A 26,791-nucleotide genomic window follows, 5' to 3' on the forward strand; every position below is an offset into this window, starting at 1 on the left:
TTAGTGGATGAGGTTTCGTGATAAATGCAAAAGCTGTCTGGGCTCTTCGCCTGCCTGCCAACCTTAAGGTTGGATGGGCAGTTCAGTTAATTACTTTAATTAGTTTTTAAATGGCCTTAATAGGCCTTTTGACAGTTCGGCGGGCACACAGCCGACTCCGGTGCGCGCCCACCAAGCTAAAGATCTTGACATTGGGATGCATGCCCGACACCCCCACACACCAAACCAAAATTCTGGCCAATATGTAAGTTTGTGAGGAAATGTTACATTTGAGACTACATAGGAGTACAAGATCATCATATAAGAATACAGCAGCAGAACTTTAAGAGGAAATTATTGGAGAAAAAAGATGAATTGTGTTTGTCAAATTTCATGAAGTTGTTTGAAGCAGTGATTAATTGGTTAGTGAAAGGGAATGGATTAAATGTATCAATGGATCTTCAGGGCATTTTGAAGATGTCTCACAAGAGGCCTGTTAAGGATTGACGAATTGAGGGCTCTAATATAAGAGCAAATGTAGTAGAAGAGATAGAAAGTTGTTTGACTGTCAGGAAGCAGTTAAGAGTAAAATGGTGTTCCTTGATTAGAAAGTGATATATATCAGGGATTTCAGTAAATATAAATGACTCAGACTTGGGTACAGTGAAAACAGTCTTGAAATATTTCTTGCTAATACTCACAAAAATAACATTTGGCAAGCAGTGAACACTATAAAGAGTTCAGTTAACACGGGCAAGGTAAAGGGATGGATAGAATGATGGCAGCAACAGTTTACTAAACATAACATTTTAGAATTAAAAACAAGAAATTGCATATTGTATATAATTGATGAAGGGACATTGAACATCCTTGGGGTTCAAATACATAATTTTCTGAAAATGTAAGTTCAGTAAACTAAATGCATAGTTTAGGCCAACAGAATTAGAGTTCTGTAAGTAGGAGCACTGAGTGTGCGAATAAAGAGCTAACAGCAAATTTATTCAATATGTTGGCAGTTACATTTAGAATGTGCGCAGAAGCAGAAAAAAACTAAGCAAATATTTCATGGAGGTTTTTAAGTTTTAGTAGCATGAATAGGGAAATGCTATTTCTGTAGTAGGAGAGTCTGGTACATACAGGGTTAATGTTGGACTGAGTACAGTACTGCCCACACAGTGATGTAAGAAGGCACATGACCCAGTGCCAGGTTCAGTCTAGAGATGGACAGAGATGTGTAAATGCCTAGGATGGTGTCAGCTTCGTACCTCTAGCTCCCATACATAAATATATATTTATACATATATAAAATATTTAGTTATGAGTTGTCGATAAAGAGTTGCTGTTAATATACTCAAGACTATGAAGCCTACTTTGCGGCATCCAAAGCAGGATTCTTCAATTTCCTCTGGGAGTCAACGATAAGGAGTAATTAATTTAAAACCATCATTGAAAGAATGAAAGGCTAAGAAAACTTCTCTACACATGTTGGATCATGGAATGGTTGAGACTACTGCATATTTTAAGGCTAATGTGAATAAATATTTGAATCAGAAAATGCAGGACTATAGGGATAGTACGGTGAGTTTAGTTTTGGATTGGTTATAACAAAGAAACAGAACAGACGCTATGGGCTGAATTGCCTTCTTATGTACTGTAAAAAAATTATTTTCTAAGGTTTAACTAAACTTTATACAATGGATTTGGAAATCAAATACAGATTCAAGCCAGGTTAACTCCAATTGTTTGTGGTATTACCTTGGTGGAAAGCTTCTGTATGCTCGTGTCTATGCAGTAAATGGTAAATAACAAATTGTGAATGGGGGAACAAAATTACTTCTCTTAGTGCTGTCAATCACCCAAATTTAGAACTCTACAAAAATAAAGTGGGCCAGGTATATATTATATATATAGCCTACATACAGAAATATACCCAGTCCAAAAAGCACAACGCGTAGCACATTTCTGAAAGTGAACCCACAGCAAGTTATATGTATTTATGAAGAAAAATGAAAGATTTTCATATGGCCTAAATTTTCAATGAGCAGGATGTCTTTTACAATCTCAGAATGTCCAAAAGTGAAGTACTTTTGAAGTCCAGTCATTATTGTAATCAAGGAAACATAACAACCAATTTGCACAGAGCAAGGTCCTACAAACAGCAATGTGATAATGACCAGATAATCTGTTTTTTTCAAGTGATGTTGGTTTAAAGATATATATTGTTCAGGACACTGGAGAGAAATCTCTTGCTCTTCTTTGGAATAATGCCATGGGATCTTTCACATCCACCTGAGAGGGGAGATGTAGTCTCAATTTAACATCTCATCGGAAAGATGAGTAGATCTGATAGCATAACACTTCCTCAGTATTGCACTGGAGTGTCAGCCTAGATTTTGTACTTAAGTCTCTAGAGGACTTGAACCCACAACATCCTACCTCAGAGGCAAGATTTCCATCTCTAAGCCATGGCTAACAACTACATCAGAGCAGCACACCATCAATTTGGAGATCAGGAAATGCTGACAACAGTAACATATTTCCAAAGTGCACCAATTTGCAATAGTTCATTTCAGGGTTCCATGGAATATTAATGATGACCCCAATTATTAAACTGTCACTGCTGGTTCTAATTCTCAAAGGAAACATGACCACACTATCATCCAGCTATTTTCAACTGATGCAAATAAAGGTTTTCTCATGACGGGAAAATATTTTGTTCTTATTGAGTCCAGTAAGCAAGTAAATCAAAATAAATAAAACAAGTAGAATAATTTTCTTAACTGGGTAGCCTAACAACATCTGATGGGAAAAGTGATCAAGACATCAGGAAGCACATGAAATTTGGAAAACAACCCTCCACAAAAATGTCAGACCTTTTTTAGAAATAAGGACATCTCTATGAAAGCAGAATGAGATTACTAAAATATTACATCTGGTCAACATTAGTATATAGATATGAAAGTTGGAATATAAACAAGGAAATGGAAGATAAAGGCAACAGAGATGTGGTTTCTGAGACATCGGATAAGGATTAGTTGGGCAATACAAATAACAAATGAGGAAGTTTTGAGGAAAGCAGGCACACAGAGAACTTTTACAAATGATCACCCAGAGATAACTGCAATTCCTTGGGCACATACTTAGGAGAGAGAAACTAGAATATCTGGTATTGACTGGTAAAACTGAGGATAGCAGAGCAAGAGGAAGACATAGGAGGAAATATACTGGCAGCTTCAGCAGATCAGGTGTAAGATTTGAGAACACACCAAGATGTTGTCTGTTATCAAGGACTATGAAAGTTGGAGAACCATGATCGCCGACATGGTAAAACATAGCACCTGGAGAAGTAAGTAAAGGGTCAGCTGTAAAGGGAAAGCCTGGTTGTCTACTTGGTCCATATGCAACTCAAGTGTTACAACCTTCAGTTCACCTTCAGCAGGCTGAAATGTCTATATGCTAATATTGGAGGCTGCCATTAACTTTAAATTCTTTTACGTATTCCATGATATTGAAACTAAGAATATCAGGATCAGCAATAAACCAAGAAGAAAGATGTTTATAAAGATGTTTCATCTTTCTTCATTTTACAATTGCTTATCTGAACATGGCAAGCTAAAAATCACCTTTGTGAAAAACCTTCAGTCAATTTGATTTGATATCAAGAGTGAACTGGACACAGCTAAGGCTGTGGGCTCCAAAAACATCTCAACTGTAGGCTAAAGACTTGAGCTCCAGAACTAGCTGTGCCTTCACCAAATTGTTCTAATACAGCTACAATACTAGCACCTACCTGGCAATGGGGAAAGTTGCCCTGGTATGTCTTGCCCACAAAATACAGGCCAAAAATAACCTGGCAATAAGTGCCCATCAGTCTATACTCAATCGTCAGCAAAGAGATGGAAATTGTCATTGATGGTGCTATCAAATGGCAGTTACTGATCAATAATAATCAGTGATGTGGAGTTTGTGTTCCGCAAGAGCCACTCAGCTCCACACCTTATTGCAGCCTTGTTCCAAAGAACTGAATTCCAGAGGTGAGATGAGAGTGACTGAAAATTGAAGTCTATGGGAATCAAGGGGAAAGCCTAGCAGAAAGAAAGATGGTTGTGCTTGTTGGAAGCCAATCATCTCAGTCCCAGGATATCACTGCAGATGTTCCTCAAGACAGTGTCCTGAGTCCAACCATCTTCAACTACTTCATCAATGACCTTCCCTTCATTATAAGGGCAGAAGTGGAAATGTTCGCTGCTGATTGCACAGTGCTCTGTTCCATTTGCAACTGCTTAGATACTGAAATAATCTGTGCCTGTATGCAACAACACCTCAACAGCATTCCAGCTTGGGCTAATAAGTGGCAAGTTACATTTGTGCCACACATTTGCCAGGCAATGACCAGCTCCAACAAGTGAGAACCTAGCCACCTCCCCTTAACATTCAACAGCATTCAGAAACTTAATTGAACCAGCCACATAAATACTGAAGCCACAAGAACAGGTCAGAAGTTGGATATTATGTAGAGAGTAACTCATCTCTGGACTGTCCAAAGTCTTCCTGCCAACTCTTGTTCATCCTGTGAGGTGAAGATGACCACGTTCAACCTTCGAGGCGAAGGTGACCATGTTCATCATCTGGGATGTTTGATAGGGTTCTGGTGGGTGACTGCTAAAGCCAATCTGGGCCTGGAAGGCTCTGCAGTAGGACAGGATACAGCTGAGTTTTGGATGAGTTGCTGGCTCTGGATTTATACTTCTTGCATTTTCTCTCTGTCTCTGCTATGTGCTTGCTTTTGAAGGAGGCTGCAACGTTTCTTATTGGGCTGTGCCAGGTGCAGCATTCCTGGGCAAGCTTCTCCCAGGACGTAAAGCCGATATTAAAAGTCCTAAGTGTCCTTGTAGCATTTCCTCTGACCACCATGAGAGTTCGCCCCAGACTCAAGCTCTCATAGAGGGTTTGCTTTGGTAAGCGAATGTCAGGTATTCTGGCTACAGGATCAGCCCAACTCATTTGTGACTGGCTCAATATGATGTGGATGTTTGGCATGCCTGCTTGGGTGAGCACCTCAGTGTCTGGTATTTTGTCCTGTATCTGATCTTCAGAAGCTTCTGAAGGCAGCTCAAGTGAAAGTCGTTGACACAACAATTTCCTGTTTGCTGATGACTGTACATAGCTGCTGGTTCAGGGCTGGATATACTATGCAGCATGGACTTGTCCGCCAATGCATGTGACAACTTCGGCCTTACAATCAGCACAAAGCAATATACCAGCCTGCTCCAGGAAAGCCCTATCTCAAGCCCAAGGTTTCACTCCATTTCACTCAGTCAATACGGATAAGCCGTTCGTATTGACAGCGAGACACATGCAAGAATTACCAAAGTAAGTGTAATCTTCAGCAGACTTCGAACACCAGTTTGGGAATGAAGAAGAGTATGCCATCTATAAGGCACAAGTCACAACACTTAAGAAGCTCAACATCATCTAAAACAAAGCAGCCCACTTTATTGGCTCTCCATCCAGCACCTTAAGCATTCACTCACTCCATCCCGGGCACACAGTGGCAACAGTTTTTATCATCTACAAGTTGCACTGTAGCTCCTTCCAAATCCATTACCCCTACCACCTAAAAGAACAAGGGCAGCAGATGCATCGGAACACTACCACCTGCAGGTTCCTCTCCAAGCCACACACCATCCTAACCTGGGACTATGTTGCTCTTTTTTCATTGATGTTGGAATTCCCTACCTCACGGCACTGTGGTTGTGCCAATACCATGTGAACTACAGTGGTTCAAGTAATCAGCTCATCACCACCTTCTAGGGGGAATTAGGGATGAGTATTAAATGCTGGCCTTGCCAGCAATGCCCATAACCCATGATCAAATAAATTTAAAAATCCTAGTGCCAGTTTTGTGTGCTCGCCTACTGAGTGAAGACTTGGAGTTTGGTGAGAGGGAAGTTTGGTGAAGGGGGAGAAGGAGTTGCTCATTTCCTCTTCCTATCTTTCTCATCCCATATAAATTGATTCTTGCTCTATTGCAGGGAAAGGGGCTAGCTGTTTGGTGACAATCTGGTAAGTGGGTAACTTCTATTCTATCCCTAAGGTTTAAAATAGTGCACAATCTGGTGGTAAAGTTAATAAAATATATAAGAAAGCAACATAAGTAAGTGATTAATATAGTTAAGTAATTATTTAAAACACATTAAGGATGGCAGGACAGGTGATGTGTCAAGGCTGTAGCATGTGACATTGTGATCCAGAGCAAACACATCTGCAGTAAGTGTTTGCGGCTTGAGGAACTTTGGCTCAGAGTCATTGAGGTAGAGGCCGAGCTGCAGACTGCATCATATCAGGGAGGGGGGAAGTTATCCTGATGCTTTATACCAGGAGGCACACCACTTAGGATAGGGTCTTCTGATTTGGGCAATGGCCAGGAACAGGAGGGTGCGAGTGAGACAGGTAAGGGACCCAGAGGGCAGGAGTGTAGGAGTGTGAGCCTCTACAATCGTCCAATAGATTTGAGGTTCTCTCAGCTTGTTTGGATGAGTGTGGGGGCTGCAGGGTGGATGAGCAAACTAACCGTGGCACTATGGTACAGGAAGCCATCCAAGTGGGGGACAGCAAAAAGGAATGTAGCGGTAGTAGGGACAGTATAGTAAGGGGGATTGACACTGTTCTCTGTAGCAAAGAGCAAGAGTCCAGGCAGTTTTGTTGCCTGCCCGGTGCCAGGGTTCAGGACACTTGCTTAATGCTGGAGAGGAAATTGCAGTGGGAGAGGGAGGATCCAGTGGTCATGATTCATGTAGGTACCAATGACATAGGCAGGATGAGGAAGGAGGTTCTGCATAGTCAGTATGTTGAGCTAGGCACCAAATTAAGAAACAGAGCCTCAAAGGTAATAATTTCTGGATTATTACCTGAGCCATGTGCAAACTGGCATAGGTCAAATAAGAGTAGAGAAATGAATGCATGGCTCAAAGACTGGTGCGGGAGAAGTCGGTTCCGGTTCGTGGGCGCTGGCACGGGTATTGGGGGAAGTGGGATCTGTACCATTGCAATGGTCTACACCTGAACCATACTGGGCTGGTGTCTCAATGAGCCACCCAACTAGGGAAGTAGAGAGGGTTTTAAACTGAATAATGGAGGCAAGGTATCACATCTGGGAAGATGAGGTAAACCAAAGAATAGAGACAAGACAAGGGAGAAAGGTATTAATATGAGAAATTATTAACAGGAAGGGACAGAGAGTGCAATTCTAACAGAAAATCAGCAGATAAGGCTAGATGCTGCAAAAATAATAAAAGGACAAAACTAAAGGCTCTATATCTAAATGCAATTAGCATTCAAAACAAAACAGATGAACTGATAGCACAAAGAGAAATAAATAAGTATGATCTGATAGCCATTGCAGAGACTTGGCTACAGGATGACGTAGATTGGGACCTGAATATTGAAGGGTATGTGACATTTAGGAAGGACAGGAAGTTAGAAAAAGGTGCAGGGGTGGCTCTATTAATTAATGATAGTATAAGCACATCAGAGAGGGATGACCTAAATTCTGGAAACCAGGATGTAGAAGTGGTTTGGGTTGAGATGAGAAATGGTAAAGACAAGAAGTCACTTGTGGGAGTGGTTTACAGGCCTCCAAATTGTAATTACACAATAGGGCAGAGTATAAAAGAAGAGATAACGGAGCTTGCCAGAAAGGTAGAGCAATAATCACGGGGGATTTTAATCTACATATAGACTGAAAAAATCAGATGGGCACAGGTAGCTTAGATGAGGAGTTCATAGAATGTTTTCAGGATAGTTTCTTAGTACAGCATGTTCTGGAGCCAACCAGAGTGCAGGCTATACCAGACCTGGCATTGAGCAACGAGGTAGGATTAATTGATAACCTAGAGATAAAAACAAAAAGCTAAAAGCTACTGCGGATGCTGGAAATCCAAAATAAAAACAGAATTACCTGGAAAAACTCAGCAGGTCTGGCAGCATCGGTGGAGAAGAAAACAGTTGATGTTTCGAGTCCTCACGACCCTTCGGCAGAACGGACGTTTCGAGTCCTCACGACCCTAATTGATAACCTCCTAGCAAAGGCACCCCTATGGAGCAGCAATCATAATATGATTGAATTTTACATTCATTTTGAGGGAGAAACGAGTGTGCCCAAGACTAGTGTTTAAACTTATATAAGGGTGATTATGAGGGCATGAAGGCAGGGCTAGCTAAAGTGAACTAGCAAATGAGGTTAAGGGATATGTCAATAGAACTTCAGTGGCAGATGTTTAAAGGATGTTTCCGAATACGTAGAATACCTACATTCCAATGAGAAAGAATAAAACCAAGTGGAGGGCTCACCATCCATGGTTAACTGACTATGGGCAAGATTGCGCTGTGTGTGGCAGTCATCGCCAAGGAGAACTATCCACTGTACATTAAAACAGTTCCAATGGAGAATGAGCTGAAGTTTCACTACACGGTTCACACTTCAATGGATGTCGTGGAGGAGAAGATCTCGGCAGTTGGGAAGGCACCCGTGGATCAGAGGGAGCTCTACTTGGGGCTGCTTTACCCCAGTGAAGATTATAAAATATATGGCTATGTCACCAACACTAAAGTGAAATTTGTTATTGTTATAGATTCTTCCAACATTGCGCTGAGGGACAACGAAATCCGCAGCATGTTCAGAAAACTCCATAACTCCTACGCAGATGTCTTGTGCAATCCATTCTACAACCCGGGAGAACTGATTCAGTCCAAGGTCTTTGGTAACATGATTTCGAGCATGATGGTTCAGGTCTGCTGAGGCCCTGAAACTCTGTGGAATTCCTGCTCTCCTCCAGCTCTGTGCTGTGTACCAGCTTCTCTGATATGTTTCCAGGACAGCTTTCAGTGACACAAATGTCCTGAATAAAATGGAAAATCACACGAGATGCCATTGGATTCTACTTTAATTTATGGACTGAAAGTTTCATCAAGCCTACAGTGTTTGTTACTTAAATTTGCATAAAATTTTTGATTCAATCTAAAAAAAAAGTTAAAGACAGTATCAAACTTAAAGAAAAAGCATATAGTTACGCAAAGCAGTGGCAGGTCAGAAGATTGGAAAGAATATAAAGAACAGCAAAAATGACAAAAAGATTAGTAAAGAAGGAAAAATTAGAGTATGAGAGAATGCTAGCTAGAAATATAAAAATGGATAGTAAGAGTTTCTATGGATATTTAAATAAGAAAAGTGTATAAAAAAAGTGAGCATTGGTCCTATAAAGAGTGTACCTGGGGAATTGGTAATGAAAAGCAGGGAGATGGCGGACGAATTAAACAGGGAGTTTGCTTCGGTCTTCTGTATAGAGGGCACAAATAACATCCCGGAAATAGCCGGAAATGAAAGGGAGGGAAGAACTCGGGAAAATTACAATCATTAGGGAAGTGGTATTGAGCAAATTGTTGGGGCTGCGGACTGACAAATCCCCAGGTCTGGATGGACTTCAGCCTAAGGCCTTGAAAGGAGTGGCTAGTGAGATAGTTGATGCATTGGTTTTAATTTTCCAAAATTCCCCAGGGTAGAATTTTCCCCCCATTGGGGGGGGGTTATGTGGGGGGCGGGCGTGGGCAGGCGCGGACCTGATTGGCGCCCCCAATTGGGCCCGCGCTGCCATTTTACATGGGCGGGTCAATTAAGGCCTGCCCAGCGTGACTCGCACCTGAAAATGCTGTGCACTCCCTGTGCGGGCGGTGGGAGGGCTTCCTTGAGCCGGGAGTGCGCTCTTTCGCACATGCACACAAAAGAGCACAGAAATCTCCCTGAGGCACAGAGGTGCCTCAGGGAGATTACTTTCACTTATGAAACATTGATTAAAGGTAAACAAAAATTTTAAGGGCAAGTCCCCTCATGTGAGACTGTCACATGAGCTGGGACATGTCCATTAATTTCATTAAAAACTTTTAGAACACTTTTAAAACGTTCATGAAACCTCATCCCGCCTGTGGATGAGGTTCCATGAAAAATGCAAAGGCTGCCTGGGCTCTTCACACGCCTGCCAACCTTCAGGTTGGATGGGCAGCTCAGTTTATTAGTTTAATTGATATTTAAATGGCCCTAATAGGCCTTTGACAGTTCGGCGGGCTCACAGCAGACTCAGCTGCGCGCCTGCCGAACTGAAAATCTAAATGATGCGCGGTGACGTTGGGACGCACGCCTTACATCACCGCACGTCATTTTATGCGTCGGCAATTCTGCCCCTAGATTCGGGGAAGGTTCCATTAGATTGGAAAATAGCAAATATAACGCGTTTATTCAAAAAGGGAGGGAGACAGAAAGCAGGAAACTATAGGCCAGTCAGCCTTATATCTGTCATAGGGAAAATGTTAGAAGCTACTATTAAAGATGTTATGGCAGGGTAATTAGAAAAATTCAAGGCAAACAGGCAGAGTCAACCTGGTTTTTTCAAACGGAAATCACCATTAATCAATTTGGGAGTTCTTTGAAAGAATCACATGTGCTGTGGATAAAGGGGAACCGGTGGACGTACTGCACTTAGATTCCCAGAAGGCATTTGATAAAGTGCCACATCAAAGGTTATTACAGAAAATAAAAGCTCATGGTGTAGGGGTAACATATTGGCATGGATAGAAGCTTGGCTTGCTAACGGGAAGCAGAGTTGGTATAAATGGGTCTTTTTCTGGTTGGCAGGATATGACGAATGGTGTGCCACAGGGATCAGTGCTGGGGCCTCAACTTTTTACAATTTATATAAATTACTTGGATGAAGGAACTGAAGGAATGGTTGCTAAATTTGCTGACAACACAAAGATAGGTAGGAAAGTCAATTGTGAAGAGGATGTAAGGAAGCTACAAAGTGACATAAATAGGTTAAGAGAATGGGCAAAGATCTAGCCAATGAAGTATAATGTGGGCAAATGTGAAATTGTTCATTTTGGCAGGAAGAATAAAAAAGAAGCTTATTATCTAAATTATAAGAGATTGCAGAGCTCTGAGATTCAGATGGATCTGGGTGTCCTAATGCATGAATCACAAAAGGTTTGTATACAGGTACAACAGGTAATTAGGGAAGCTAATAGAATGTTATCATTTATTGTGAGGGGAATTGATTACAAAAGTAGGCAAGTTATGCTTCAGTTGTAAAGGACAGTTGTGAGACCACATCTGGATTATTATGTACAGTACTGGTCTCATTTAAAGAAAGATGTAAATGTGTTTGAAGCAGTTCAGAGAAGGTTTACTAGACTAATACCAGGAATGGATGGGTTGTCTTATGAGGAAAGGCTGGACAGGTTAGGCTTGTATCCACTGGAATTTAGAAGAGTAAGAAGCGACTTAATTGGAACCTTTAAGATCCTGCAGGGTCTTGACTGGGTGGATGTGGAGAGGATGTTTCCTCTTGTGGGAGAATCTAGAACTAGGGGTCACTGTTTAAAAATAAGGGGTCGCTCATTTAAGATAGAGTTGAGGAGAAATTTTTTCTCTCAGAGGTTTGTGAGTCTTTGGAACTCTTCCTCAAAAGGCAGTGGAAGCAGAGCCTTTGAATATTTTTAAGGCAGAGCTAGATAGATTCTTGGTTAACAAGGAGGTGAAAGGTTATTGGGGATAGGTAGGAATGTGGGGTTGAGTTTACATTCAGATCAGCCTTGATCTTATTGAATGGTGCAGCAGGCTGAAGGAGCCATGGTCCACTCCTGCTGCTAATTCATATGTTTGAATGTATGTTCATTTGTACTCTAATGCTTCTGAAAGGTGTATCTCCAGTGGCTACACAGGAAGGTGGAAGACTGCTAAAGGACTCTTGAGATAGCCACATTGGATGGCATCAGGTAAATCTGACTATATAGACTGCAATATTTCAGCAACAGCCAGGGCATCCAGGTCCAGCCAGCTGTCCTGGATCAGCAAGGACACTGTGTGATGTGTGGCAGGTCTTCTGTCAGGTGTGCTGTCAGCCTGAGTGAGAAAAGGACCTGCTTTTCCCAAGGAGCTATTCTAGCTGTTCCTCAGCACTCCCACTATTCTGTGCTTGAACACAGTGCAGGAGTAATGAGTCACTCTCGAAGTATCAATGCCACTCTTCATGCTTTGCAAGTCAGAGGACATGGCGGAGCGTAGAGTCAAGCTGTCAGCAGTATGAGCTTCTATCAAAGCTGTAATAGCTGCCACCAGAGGCTTCATCGTTGTGCGTCCCATTGCAGTGCTCATATAGTTTGACTGTTCATACAGTTGACCACTCACTCAATGCTTGACTGTGTGGTCTGGATGCTCTTTGTGAAGACTCAAGCTCAAATTGAATTTAGATTCCTCATGCTCCATGCTGTTATACTGAAATTCACTGACAGTCTGCCCATTGGATTAGAAGTTTATGCTATATAGCCAACAATAACCTTTAGTAGGCTGGTTGTTCATGGTTTTCAGCACCATCTTCTGCAACAGGCGAGTTTGCCCTCCTGTTTCCTAGGCCATCCTATCCACCTGCCCTCGCACTTCACATTTGTGTTCAGTGAATTTCAGTGAATGCAGACCTCTCTAATCTAACCACTAAACTACACCGAGTGCCAATTTTTGAGATGGTGCTAGTTTGAGCCACATTGAGTAATACTGGATCTTTTGAAAGGATATCCCCCTCTTCCTCCAGTTCTGTTGTGCCCTCTAGAATTTCAGGTTCTATCAGGTAAGAGAAGAACAAAGGTTAGCATTTATTGGCAAGGGGAAGCAGAGACATGTGAGTGACTTCTGAAAGCAGCAGACCTTTGCCACGCATAATGTATGAGGGTGAGATTTCAGTGAGAAGGAATAGATAATGAGATGACTAAATATCCTGCAGGGCTTCTCCTTCAGCCTCTCCCAAAGCCACACACCTGACAGCCCCCTATACACAATATCCATTATGCTCTCATCTAGAGGAACAGAATGAATATAGATGCTATGCCTCCTCCTGTGACTGCCTGCTTCCTGTTATTACATTGCAATGGCCCCTGAAGAGAGAAAGGGACTGTGTTAGTGTTAGCCTGTGAAAAGTTTTGAAGATGTGCATGTCAGGGTAGAATAGGGTTGCTGGTATGTGAAAGGTGAAGGAGTTGAGGGAAGTGATGAGGACAGGAGCAGGTTTAGAGCGCTGTTGTAAAAGCAGAAGGAGGTGGTGCGAAGTGTGCTGGATGGTTGGCGGAGAGCATTGGCAAGTGGGGGAGGGAAGCACTGTGAGCAATGAGGCTACAAATAATAAAAGGTTAAGCAGTCAGGTCCTTGGGGCAATGCCTTTGGTACTGACCTGCTCAGCCACCTTTGCTGCCATGTAGCTAGCCAGGATACTTTCTTGCTGCTAGCCGGACAGTTGAGATTCCTCCACCTACTGACTTCCTCCACCAGCACCTGTTACTTGCAGCCACCGTTCACTTCCCCTTTAAGAGAAATTGGTTGGTTTTAACTGATGCTAGTGACATTTAATTTATTAGCCACTTGTTAGGCAAATTGTTAATAAAGGCCTGAGAAGTGTTGGTAGTTCTCTTTTATCATACTAAACAGGCACAGGGGCCAATTTAGTTCAACCTCCAAGCCCATGAAAACAGGCATGCTATATGAGCATGGTTACCATTTCGCCCTCATTTTTGTTCAATTACAAATTTAGGCTGCTATTTGTCTTGGCACAATCCAATAAGAAATATCAAAGGCCCTGTTTGATGTTCGGAAATGCTGTTAGCTGAGCTTGGCTGAACAGAACAAATTTAATATGCAGGAAAAAATTTCAATCTCCAAGTCCATGAGTTAAATAGAAGTTTGTTATAAGCACTCAAAGTCACTAGAGCATGATCAGACGGCAGCAGAAACCCTATCTTAGAGCCACAAATATTACAGTTGAGCCTGAAGCATAAAAGCAAATCAGTCAATGTCGAGGATCAGCAAACCTAGGATATATTTTTCTCCAGACATGTATCAGCCAAAGTTCTTACAGTAATAAAGTAACACCCACTGCATTCTGAAGAAGTGCATCCTTTTCCCAAATCAAACTACTAAGGTAGCCCCAACTTATTGCTTTCAGCCCCAAATACAGTAAGTCACCATTTTAAGTTGCCCCATTTTAAGTCACTCCACTTTAATGTCGATCTGTTAATGGGGCCCATATTTGCGTTTAGCATTGGGAGTTTTGTTTTAAAGTCGCTTTGTGCCAAGTCTGACTTAAGGTCACATGACGTGGTTGGCGCAATTTTGGAGTGGCCTGTCCCTCTCTCTGGCCTTCTCGGTTACTGCCGACCCTCCAGCTTGTGGCTTCTCCTCTTTCCCAACTCTCCTGTTCATTGCTGACCCTTCCTCTCACTGACCCTCTTAACTCCTGTAAGCTGAAGCTCCTCTTCCTGTTTCTCGCCACTCATCTTCAGAGCCCTCACTCAGTGATGGTTTGGGAGAAGAGGGCAGGGAGTAGGATGTTCGGTGAGCAGGAGAAGTAGTGAGACGAAGTGTTAGGGAGCAGGATGTGAGCGAGCCAGATGGTGGGTGAGCAGGATCGGGGGAGAATTTGAAGGTCAGTGTTATGGGCTTGATTTTCCAGGCAGGTTTCTCCAAAGAAACAATTAACTTTATTTACAGGGTTTCAGCAGCAGTTACATGCTTCCATCAAGAACCACAACTAGACACAAACTCCATCCCAAAGGTTCCCCATGCTTTGGGCTGATTTGTTCACACTGTCATGTGATACTATACAGTATAATAAATCTTAAAGCTACAGTCACTACATTTCTTAAAGCTACAGTTGCTACATTCCTCCCCCCCGCCCCCAAGTATTTTTTTACAATTTATATTTACAAGAACAGCTACATTCATGGCATTATAGATATATACACGGGTTATGAAATTATACGTTTAGTCTCTCAGGTGGGACGTCGTAGCTCCACGACTTTAGAATCTCTTACTGAGTCTTCATTTTCTGAAATCACAGCAACATCAGATACCCCCTTAGGCACAGGCAGTTCAGTGTTATCCATTCCGACAGAGACATCTGATATGTCTATCCTTGGCTGATCAATCACAACGGGGACCACCGGTTCTACAATGGTGACAGGTGGGACATCAGTTTGTTGGAGTATCTTCTTCTAAAATGATCCACGTGTTTTTGGGTGATCGAGCTCTCCACTTCTATGTGGTGCGACAATGGTCTCCTGCAGAAACTATTACACCAGGTAACCGACTCAATCCACCACCGACGTTTCGTACAAATACAGTTTCACCTACAGTAAATTCTTGCTCTTGACTATGCAAATCATGAGTCTCTTTTTCATTCCCTTGACTGTTCTCTACCTTCCCCTCCAAATTGGGAAGCACCAGGCTTAATCCCATATGAAGGCAGCATAATTCTGAAGGTGTTGAACCTGTAGCAGTGTGTGGGGGGGGTCATTCATTGTCCTTTCTGAACCATCTTCCATCTTGTCTCCTTCTGTCTTCCATGGAGTTTAGTCTCATCCTTCATTTTGACCTTGCAGTCGGCCAGGCTTCCCTCAGGCGAAATCCCAACTTGGTTCAGTTCAGGGGTTGAGCTACCCATGGCTTCATCACCCACTAGAATTCTGGAAAGTTCCATGACTTTGCCTTCTAATGCTTCTTTTGTTTCACTCAGCTGAATCTTCAGCTCTTCTGCCTCCTTCTTGTATGTTTTGACTTCCTCCTGGAACCTTGAACATTGCTGCATCTTCTCTTCCAACTGGTTCTTCCGTTTGTTCAGAGTGATGTTAAATTCTTCCTGTTTCTCTTGGTAACTTTCCAGAGGTACAAACTTTGACCTGAGGGATCCTTATAGTGTGTGAAGGTCTTTCAACATGTTTTATTTTCTTTGCGAAGTTCACTTGCTTCATCTTGAATTCTGTAATTTAGCAGAGTCTCCTTGAGTTTCTTCTGCTGTTCTTCCATGTTGCTGTTTAAGACAATCTGCATTTCCTCAGGTTGCTGAATGGCTACACAGTCCTCCTGCATCCTGTAAACGTCCTTTGACTCTCCAGACTCATTCTGAATTACCTTGCCTTGTTCCTTTTCCAACTCAGGAACTCTTCCTGCTTCCTTTGGAAATCTCACTGGCGATTCAAGATTAATTTCCCTCAACCAATCACGACCTAAAAGGCTTGGTCCTTCACCTTCCATTACAACCACAGGGAGCTGTGCTGTCTGGTGCTTATAATAAACAGGGACAGTGGTAATACTTGTATGGCTTTACCAGTACACATTTTCAATTTGGCTGAAGTCAGTTCCATATTCAATGGTTGAGTACCCTTGTTTAAATATTTGAATGTGCGCTCCCCCACTACAATGGTTGATGCACCGGTATCCATTTCCATGATCAAAGATTTTCCATTGACCTGCAGAGTAACAGTGATTGGCTTTATTTTCCTTACTTTCACATTAAATGGAGAATAAACATCAGAATTAGTGGTTTCTGGTTCTTCCACATTATGCACTTCGATCAATTTAGTTTGCTGCCTGGGAATCTGTCTCAATCTTGCTTTGCATTGCTTCAGTGTGTGCCCTCTTTTATTACAATAATAGCACTCCACCTCTTTAAAATGGCAAGTTTCAGGGATATGTTGACTTCCACATCGATAACAATTCATTTTCAGATTTGCTGCTGAGCTGTCTCCTGTATACTTTTAAAATTTTTGGGTTGTAGGGACTGTTTCCCACTTTTTAGCTGACTCCCTAGTTTTCGTGCTATGGCCAGCCCCAGCTGGAAAACGGCACAATTTTGTACACCCTGTAAGGCCTGTGAATTTGGCTCAGCACCTTCCAACGCTATTTTAAAATTGATATTTACTTCAGCTATTAACTGTCGTTGAATGGTATCATCATGCACACTGCAGACCAAACGATCCCTTAACAGATCTTTTAGGGTCTCCTCAAAGTCACAATGTTCAGTTAGCTGTTTCAACTTCACTAAGTATGTTGCTATGGTCTCTCCCGGTGCTCATACTCCCGAATTAAATTTGAACGTCTGCATGATTACAGAGGGTTTGGATTGAAAATGACCCCTTACGAGGTCTACCAATTCACTGAAGGTCTTCGAATCGGGAGCGTTTGGGGCTGTCAAACTATGGATTAAATTATAAGTTTTACTTCCACAGACGCCAAGGAGAATTGCTTTCCTTTTTTCCTCCACCGTTATTTTGTTTGCTTGAAAAAGAAACCAAGGTGTTCGTTATATTGACTCCAATCCTCTGTGGATGAGTCAAAGGGGTTGATCCTGCCAAAAAGTGGCATACCTGGTGAGTATATTTTCCCTTTCTTCTGTTTAAAACAAGACACTCACACTCACTAGGCAAGGGACAGCGCCGGAAACAATTTATCCTCATCGCCAGTTGTTATGGGCTTGATTTTCCAGGCTGGTTTCTCATAAGAAAGAAATTAATTTTATTTACAGGGCTTCAGCAGCAGTTACATACTTTGATCAAGGACCACAACTAGACAAAAACTTCACCCCTAAGGTTCCCTGCACTTCTGGCTGATTCGTTCACACTGTCAGGTGATACTACACAGTACAATAGGTCTTAAAGCTACAGTCGCTGCATTCCTTGAAGCTACAGTTACTACAGTCAGGGAGCAGGAGAGGCAGCGAGGACGAGAGGCAGCAAACAGGACATTAGTAGAAAGAGTCTGCATATTTATTTTATTTTTTGATTTTAAATGCTATTTCATTTACCAATATAGGAATTTAGCAATGTAAAGTATTTCAATTTACAGGTTATAATTTTTTAATGTGTTTTTCTGATGAGAAAGATCATGCAAAACTTAACTACAGCTTTTACCTTGGTTGTAATGGGAAAATCTAATGCACTTAAAGTTGTTTCCCTTAAAGTCACACTTTTCAAGAATGCAACTATAACTTTAAGTGAGGATTTACTGTACCATTGCTGTATCAGGGAAAGAAAGAAAGTCAATAGTTCAAAACTAATTGACAATAAATTAATATGACATAAAGAAGGCCATACAGATGTCTGCTGTGAGAATGGGACATCAAATGTGACACACAGGCGGATTGTTGAGAGAACTTTATCCTTTATGTAATCCCCACTCTTACTCACCCAGCAAGTTATATTGGCATTGAACACACAGAATGGAAAAAATAGTTCACAACACTGGCGTCCTTCAGCTAAGTGCAAGACAAAATTCTCCAGGGGGTTGGACAAGGTATAGGCCATTATTGGAGAGGAGAAGCAACTATTTCATATATTCCATTGTTGACAGAAAACTATACAGTTACCTGTGGCAGAGCAGTCGGTGTGCTTGTCAAACAATAGCAATAGATATTGACAATGGCCCTGAAATTCCAAAGGAATTCAACAGGTCTCCTGCAATAACTCAGGAGGGAGGTCAGCAGAACCCCCAAGGACACCTGGATTTGTCATGTTTCCACTATTTCCAGGAATTCCTTGGTTCCATTGAAAAGGATGGAAATAAGGCAAAGGATCGGGTCTGAGGGAAAAGCCCCAGTGAGAGGGCCTGTAAGCTAGAGTTTCCATTCCAATACCCACTGTGAACTAGTATAGCAGTGGCAATCAGTACTTGTCGCTGGGTCAAAATCCTGGAACTCCATTCCTAATAACACTGTGGTGCACCTATAACACATGGACTAGAGCGGTTCAAGAAGGCAGCTCAGCACCACCTTCTCAAGGGAAATTAGAGATGGGCAATAAAAATGCCGGCCTAGCCTGCGATGCTAACATCCCATGAATGAATAAAAAAAACATGAGCCTGAATCTTTCAAGCAACAGCAACGCTGATTGTATTGCGCAGCGTGCAAATGGTCTCCCGACCTGATGATGCTGCGAATTTCTTCTGGGATCTGCTGATCCTGTCAAAGAAATGCTCATCGCAACATCTTCCAGGGAATTTTGTTGGAGTGGAGTAGAGTCGAGGGTAGACAGGACCTGCTCCCCTTTTATGGCACTAGCTGTGCATACTCTGGTAAGTTTAAAGGCCCAATCTTTTAATGAATGGTTAGTGAAGGCATGAGTGAATGGGTGAGTGGGTGAATTGCTAAGTGGGTGGGTGGGGTCTGGGTAAGAGGCTGTGGTGGGTAGGTGGGTGAATGGATAGATTGGTAGGTAGGTGAGGTGGGTAAGTGGGTGAATGAGTAGGTGGGTGAAATGGGTAGGTGGGTGAAGTGGGTGTGGCTAGGTCTTGTGGTTGGGGAATAGTTGGGCTGAGGGATAGTTGGGGTCAGGCGGTAGTTGGGTTGGGTTGGGTGGATAGTCAGCTGGTTGGGGGGGTAGTTGCATCTGATTGGGGAGGGGTTGTTGGGTCAGGGAGTAGTTGGGTTGGGTCAGGGGATAGTCGAGTGATCGGAGGGGAGTAGTTGGTGGTTGGGGGCCAGTCGGTGGGGGGAGGGGGGTGCGCTGGGGGTTAGTTGGGTGGTTAAGTCTTTGGAGTGGGGTGGCTAGTCGGGTGATCAGGGGTGGTCAGGTCGGGAAGTCACTTGTGGAGTTACCCAGGTGTTAGACCACATTTTAATCTGTCTAACATTTCCTGGGTAACTATTAAGTACTGCAGATCTCTCCCAAGTCTCTGGCTCAAGCTCAGAGTTGCAGACATTCACAGAGGGTCGGGGGAGCAGGGGAATTGCCCATTGGGAGTTTATACTTCCCGGGAAATTCCCACGTAGGTCTGCATGTCAGAACTTCCACGTCTTGATGTGCATCTTCAGTCGTACATCTGGTCTCCGAAGATCCAGAGACCAGAAGCTTTGACCCATGAACTGTACCAGCCTCCACTGGGCTTGCATAGGGTCCCCACTTTTGAGGTCCAAGCATGGCAAGTTGCCTGACAAAAAAAGAAAAACTTTAAAAAAATGTTATCCTGGATTATCTCACTTGCTTGAGGACTATTGCAAGGGTGGGGACATGGGCCTGAGAAACATCTCCTCCCCCTCACTGATGGGCAGGAAGGTTTGAACTTTTACTGACATGGGGCAGGCAGGTTTCCAAAGTTATGCCCCAAATGTTGTCTGTGCACACACCCTATACAGATGAGATGCCCTCTCACTTACCCCATATACTTCAATGGGAATTTTAGTTGGAGGGCACTGGCAGATACAATCCCAGTATAACAACCAGGTTCACTGCCCATGGAATTTTACAGTAATGTCCCTTTAAACTATTCACTATATTGAATAATAAATAAAACTAATTTACCACAACTATAGATAAATAGCCTCAATGCCTTGTGAGTGTCTCGGGAGAGAATAAGGCTAAGGGAGTAAACCCTGACAGAAAATCCAGAGTGGAGTCCCGCAGATGATAACCTGGCATCTATTAGGCAGCTTTCCAGTAATTCTGACAGCAGAGCTGGTACCAAAAGGCACTGGTTTCATCCTTTCCTTTGGAAAATACTAACAATGCTGAGACGGGTTCCTAATGTTTAGGCAACTCTCCAGGGAAAGATGATGGGGTAGTGGTGATGTTACAGCTCATGCTCTGGGGTCATGGGTTCCCGCCATGGCAGCTGATAAAATTTGAATTCAATTAGTAAATCTGGAGTGGTGACCATGACAACTATCACTGATTGTCTTAAAAAACTCGCCTAGTTCACTAATGTCTTTTAGGGAGGGAACTCTGCCATCTGGCCTACATGTGACCCCAGACCCACATGTCTCTTAAATGCCCTCTGACATGGTCTGGGAAGGCCATTCACTTCAAGGACAATTTGGGATGGGCAACAAGTGCTGGCCTTGCCAACGATGCCCACAACCCATGAAAGAATAAAGAAAAAAAACTCTGTAAGATTTGCCAAGGCTGCAACCTGGAGAGGATGCTCCAGCTTTGGGTTTACACAACACGGGAAGAAATAGTGACTAGTTATAAGCTCTTGTTCGATTGCGCAGAGTACGAGAGCCAGGGTTTCTTCTCTCCACAAGGTGGGAGAGATTATTGCATCTTATTGGATAACCACCACCTGCCTCAAGCTGGGCAGCCCTCAGACAGTTATGTGCTGTCCCGCCATGGCCCACTTGCTTCAATGGGTGCCTGGAGCTTAAAGAGTCATTTTTTGACAGGCGGGTTGCTAATCTATGCACCAGGCAAGACAAACTCAACAATGATGAAACCAGTCTTTTGCATTGCCAGCTGGAATGTAAGGACCATGTGTTCTGGCCTTAGTGATGACCTTCTGCGGGTTGATCACGCACACAAGACAGATGTGATTAACAAAGGACTTACAAGGCTCAATATGGACATTGCTGTGCTGCTAGAAACCAAGTTTGCTCAAAATGAATCCCTTAAAGAGAAACACTGCATGTTCTTCTGGCAGGCGAAAACTCAAGAGGGAATACGTGAGCATGGCGTGGGTTTTGCAGTATTAAAAAAATTATACTTGCATGATTGAACACCCCAACCCCCACAGAAGGCTCAGAGACTTCTTACTCTTCGCTTGGCATCAAGCGTGGGCCCAGTTAGTCTCATGTGCATTTATGCTTCGACACTCACTTCCAACCCAGATACCAAGGATCAATTCCACGAGATGCTTGGCGCTGCCATCAACAGGATTCCCAGCACCAAGAGACTGTACCTTCTAGGGCACTTCAATGTAATGATGGGCACTGACTACACAGTTTGGCCAATGTGCATAGAGCACCAGGGAATCAGCAAGATGAATGAAAATAGACAGAGGTTACTGGAGCTATGCATTTGCTATGGACTCTTTGACAAACAGTTACTTTGTCGTGCCACAATGTATCGTGGAGACATCCGAGATCACACCACTGGAACCAGCTAGCTCTCATCATCACCAGATGTACAAAAGTGTCCTTATCACTCATAGCCATCACAGCGCTGACTGTGACACTGACCATTTCCTGGTGTGTAGCAAGGTCAGACTTCAACCAAGGAAGCTATACCACTCAAAGAAGAAAGGTCATCCTTGGGTCAACACTTGCTGTACCACTGACCCAGAAAGGATCTAGAAGTTCCTCAACATCCCTGATCAGACCCTTCCATTCAACAATACCCAAGGCTAGAGTGTGGTATCAAAGTGGGATCATCAGCGCATCACCATCTATAACCCTGCACTCATTGTGTCCAGGAAAATAGATTAGAGTTGAGATGATTAGAGATGCTGACAGGTTTGAGACTTATTGGACTGAAATGGAGTCAGTTACTGCAACCAAGAGGAGAGTCCTCATGACCTACAAGCAAATCCCCAGCAAAAAAAAACCTAGATGCTTTCAGAGCTGCCAGAATCAAGTCTCAGCAGACTGCTCGGCACTGCACTAATCAATGTTGGTTGAAACTCTGCAACAGCATATAATCTGCTGCTGAATCTGGGGACGCTAGAGGGATATATGAAGAAATTAAGAAAGCAATGGGCCCAGCAGCAACCAATCAGCTCCCTCCAGTGATGGTCATCACTGAACCTGGTGAGCAGATGGAAAGGTGGGTGGAGCAATACCTCAAACACTGTGCAACGCATCTACCCCGAATCTCAGTGTGGCTTCAGAGTTGGCAGATTGACAGTCAACATGATTTCATCTCTTTGGCAGTTACAGGAAATGTGCCACGAATAGCACAGACCACTCTGTTTTGCTTTCATACACCGCACCAAGTCCTTTGATTTTGTCAGCAGAGATGGACCCTTTAAACTGCTTTGCAAAATAGGCTGCCCGCCTGGACTCCTGGGCATCATTTCTTCTTTCCATAAGAACATGCACATTTTCATCTGTTACAATGGTGCAATATCAGACACGTTCAAATTCAGCAACAGGGTAAAGCAGGGCTGCAACTGGCGCCAACTCTCTTAGGCATATTTTTCCCTATGCTGTTATTGTAAGCTTTTGGCAACTCAAATGAGGGTGTCTACCTGCATGCCAGAGTTGATGGTAATCAGATTCAGGAATATTGAAGTTATGGGCTCCACCTTTCATCAACATCGCCAACCTCTCACTGAAGGTAGTCGACAGCTTCACATACCTTGGATCAACAGCAAACTCCCCCTTGATGCCAAAATCAGCACCAGAATTACCAAGGCTACAGCTGTAATGTCAAAGTTGAGAAGTCGATTGTGGACAAACAGCAAACGAACTGAAAATATGAAGCTCCACGTGTACCAGGCTTGTGTCCTCAGCACCCTCCTGTACAGTGGCGAAGAATGGACAACTAATGCAAGCCAAGAAAAGCGGCTGGACAGCTTTCACCTCTGCTGCCTTAGATGAGTATTGGGCATCTCCTGGGAAGACAGAGTGCACATATGCAAGTACACCAGCATGTAGGGATCCCCAGCATGTTTACTCTCGAGTCAGCAGCAACGCTGTTGGCTGCATAATTGTTGTAATCTGATATATAATATGCCTTTAAGACAAGTATTGTAATGTAAGGTCACATGATCTTAATATCCAAGAGCAGAGTAGCGCAGGCTACCTCTATGTGAGAGAGTCTTGAGTTAGTCACTGATGAGTAAGGTCAGAGATTTAAGTTGTGAACACATAAATGTAGCTGCTGAGTTTAGTTTGTAAATAAACAGCATGTGTTTATTCTAGCAACGATGTCTGGATGTTCTCTGTCTTGGTACCAACTCAGTCACCCCAAAACAAGTGTGCAACTCAGATCCTTTAGCCCCTATAAATCAAGGGCACTGGATCCAACAATAATGTGAGCTGAACAGATGACGGCTCCAACCACAAAACCTGCTTTATGGCAAGATTGCTATCGGCACGAGACCAACAGGTTACCTAGGTCTGTAATACAAGCATATCTGCAAGCAAGAAACACTTTCCAAACCCACAACCACTGCCATCCAGCAGGACAAGTGCAGCAGATACATAGGAACACCACCACCTGGAAGTTCCCCTCCAAGTCACTCACTGTCCTGACTTGGAAATATATCGCCGTTCCTTCACTGTCGCTGAGTCAAAATCCTGGAACTCCCTCCCTAACAGCACTGTAGGTGTACCTACACCACATGGACTGCATGGTTCAAGAAAGCAGTTCACCACCACCCTCTCAGGGGCAATTAGGGATGGGCAATAAATGCTGGCCCAGCTAGCAATGCCCTTGTCCCATGAATGAATTTTAAAAAAGCCTCATATGTTGGGCTGCTGCATTGCTAGCAACAGCTCTTAGGCAAGTCTGTAAAGGGGACCAGGAGAAGCAGGAAGGACAACCACAATTTGGGGGGTGGGGGGAAGGTGGACAGAGATGGTAATTGGGAGAGGGGGTGGGGGGTTGACCAGCAGGGAATGTTGGCAGGGATCATGTTGACTGGAATTGGAGTCAATGCATGGTGACCGGAGTTCCTGGAGACAGCAGTGAGGAAGGGTGTGGAGAAAGCAGAGGTCTAAAGAAATGACCAGATGGTGGAAAACAGAGGCTGCCAGAAGGAAAAACAATCAGTCAACCTTCAGATTTCCAAGTACTTCCTGGTTGTAACACTAAATAATCTATCACTAATTATACAATTATGCCACCTTATTCTGGGTTTTCTCACCAGAAGGAATAGTTTTTCTCTCTCTACCCTATCAAATTCCTTTATCATTTTCAATACCTTGTATAGATCACCCCCTTTGTCTCTAAACTTGAGGGAACACAAGTCATGTTTATGCAGCTTGTCCTCATAATTTACCCTTCTAACCCTTTAAGTCTGGGAAATTTGCCCTATACTCCCTTCAAGAATTGATATCCTGCCTGAACTACCGAAAACTGAGCATCATCCTCCATGATCCCTGCCAACACTCCCTGCTGGTCAAACCCCCCACCCCCTCTCTCAATTGCCACCTCTGTCCACCTTCCCCCCACCCCCCAAATTGTGGTTGTCCTCCCTGCTTCTCCTGGTCCCCTTTACAGACTTGCCTAAGACCTGCAATGCAGCAGCCCAACATGTGAGGCTTTTAAAAAATTAATTCATGGGATGTGATTGCTAGCTGGGCCAGCATTTGTTGCCCATCCCTAATTGCCCTTGGATTTGATCTGCCTGGCACACATAATTTACCACGTCATAGCAATGACCCCTTCCATCACTTTACTGATGACCAAGAGTAGACTAATGGGATGATAATTGGCTGGGTTGCATTTGTCCTGCTTTTTGTGCACAGAACATGCATAGGTCATTTTTCACATTTCTGGGTAGATGCCAGTGTTGTAGCTGTTCTGGAACAGCTTGGCTAGGGGTGCAGCAAGTTCTGGAACATTGTCAGGGCCCATAGCCTTTGCATTTTCCAGTGCCTTCAGCCGTTTCTTGGTACCACATGGGGTGAATCGAATTGGCTGAAGGCTGGCATCTGTGATGCTGGGGACCTCTGAAGGAGGTCAAGATTGATCATCCACTCGGCACTTCTGGCTGAAGATTGTTGTTAATGCTTCAGCCTTGTCTTTTGCACTGGTGTGCTGGGCTCCCCCCATTATTGAGAATGGGGATATTTGTGGAGCTTCCTCCTTTGCTAAGGATTCATTAGAAGTCCCCAGTAGGTCAGTTTGATGATGATGGGGAATGAGGCCGATTGTTAAGCATTCCTCAGGCTGATCCATTCAAGCACATGGATTGCTCCCTGTGCTACCTCCCTGCCCATTTTTGGATGTGAACAATGTTTTCTCTTACTCTCAACACCTCCATCCTTGCCAACTATTGCCCCATCTCACACCTTTTTTTAAAGCCGTAGATCATGTCATTACCTCACATCTATGCCTCCACTTAAAGCACTAAAACCATGCTCAGCAAAGTAATTATCAGCAAAAATTTGCACCTTATAAAGCACTTTTAATGTAACAAAATACCCCAAAGAACTTCACAGGAGCATTACAAAACAAAATTTGACACAGAACCACATAGAGAGACAAAAAAGGTAAGTTTTAGGAGTAAACTAAAAGAGGAAAACAAAGAGGAGTAGAGTTTGGGGAGGGAATTCCAGAGCTTAGGGACTTTGCAGCTGAAGGCACCACCAAGAGTGAAGTGATTAAAATTGAGGATACTCAAGAGGCCAGATTTACCTTGGAGAATTGTAGGCCTGGAGAGGGGAAAGATCATGGGGGGATATGAAAAAATGGATGAGAATTTTAAATTCAAGATGCTTCCTGACTGGGAGTCAATGTAAGTCAGTGAACATAGGGAGGATGGGTAAAGGGGACTTGATGCGAATAAGGACACGGGCAGCAGAGTTTTGAATGACCTCAAGTTTACAGAGGGTAAATCGTGGGAGGCTGGCCAGGAATGCATTCGACTGGTCAAGTCTCTTCTAAGGTGACTGATCATATTTCATTGATCCTCATCGAATACCTTGGTCTTTCTGCTGCTTTTGACAGTCTCTCTGAGTGTCTCTACAGTCGATCTTCACAGCACTGCTGCTTCCATCCTTACCTGATACATTGTAGACATTACTTTGTCTCAAAAGACTTCTCCTACCTCACCTTCAGTCACCTCTTGGGTATTGCAGTGTTCCATCTTTGGCTCACTCCTCTTCATCATTCATAAATTACCCTTTTTGTGTGTTATTTAGAAGAATGAGGCCAGCTTTTGCCTGTAGGCTGTTGATGCCCAGATCTATCTTGTCACTTCTTCAATTGTCCCACAGCTGTTTCCACCATCAACAACTGATTATTTGCCTGGGATTCTCAAATATATATTCCAGCTGCCATAATTCACTTTTGAATTCAACACAACCAGCACATACACTTCAATCGCATGCCATTTAAGCAGAAATTATGTGGCTTTTGATTGGAATCAAAAAATGTAAACGTGTTCGCTAAAGCCCATTTGATTTTGTATGCAATTCCTGTGTCATCTAGTGGTGAAATCTGAGTATTACAGCAGTCTCTGGATTAATAACAAGCCCTACATATTTGTGAAATATTTTATTTC

The 26,791-nt window shown here is 43.2% G+C and overlaps 1 protein-coding gene across 1 annotated transcript; it reads left to right on the top strand.

Moving 5' to 3' along the window:
• The first annotated feature begins 8,355 nt into the window (after positions 1 to 8,355).
• On the top strand, positions 8,356 to 8,902 carry LOC144682473 (trafficking protein particle complex subunit 2-like protein). The gene has a single exon (XM_078544871.1). It carries the CDS (start codon positions 8,423 to 8,425, stop codon positions 8,777 to 8,779), a length of 357 nt encoding a protein of 118 aa, XP_078400997.1. The 5' UTR covers positions 8,356 to 8,422; the 3' UTR covers positions 8,780 to 8,902.
• Positions 8,903 to 26,791: the final 17,889 nt, after the last annotated feature.

Source organism: Cetorhinus maximus, chromosome 7 (genome assembly GCF_964194155.1).
Source record: "Cetorhinus maximus chromosome 7, sCetMax3.hap1.1, whole genome shotgun sequence".
Taxonomy (NCBI): Eukaryota; Metazoa; Chordata; class Chondrichthyes; order Lamniformes; family Cetorhinidae; genus Cetorhinus; species Cetorhinus maximus.

Excerpts from the sequence above, each read along its gene's own strand:
- LOC144682473 (XM_078544871.1), top strand. The coding sequence starts at position 8,423 with ATGGAGAATGAGCTGAAGTTTCACTACACGGTTCACACTTCAATGGAT.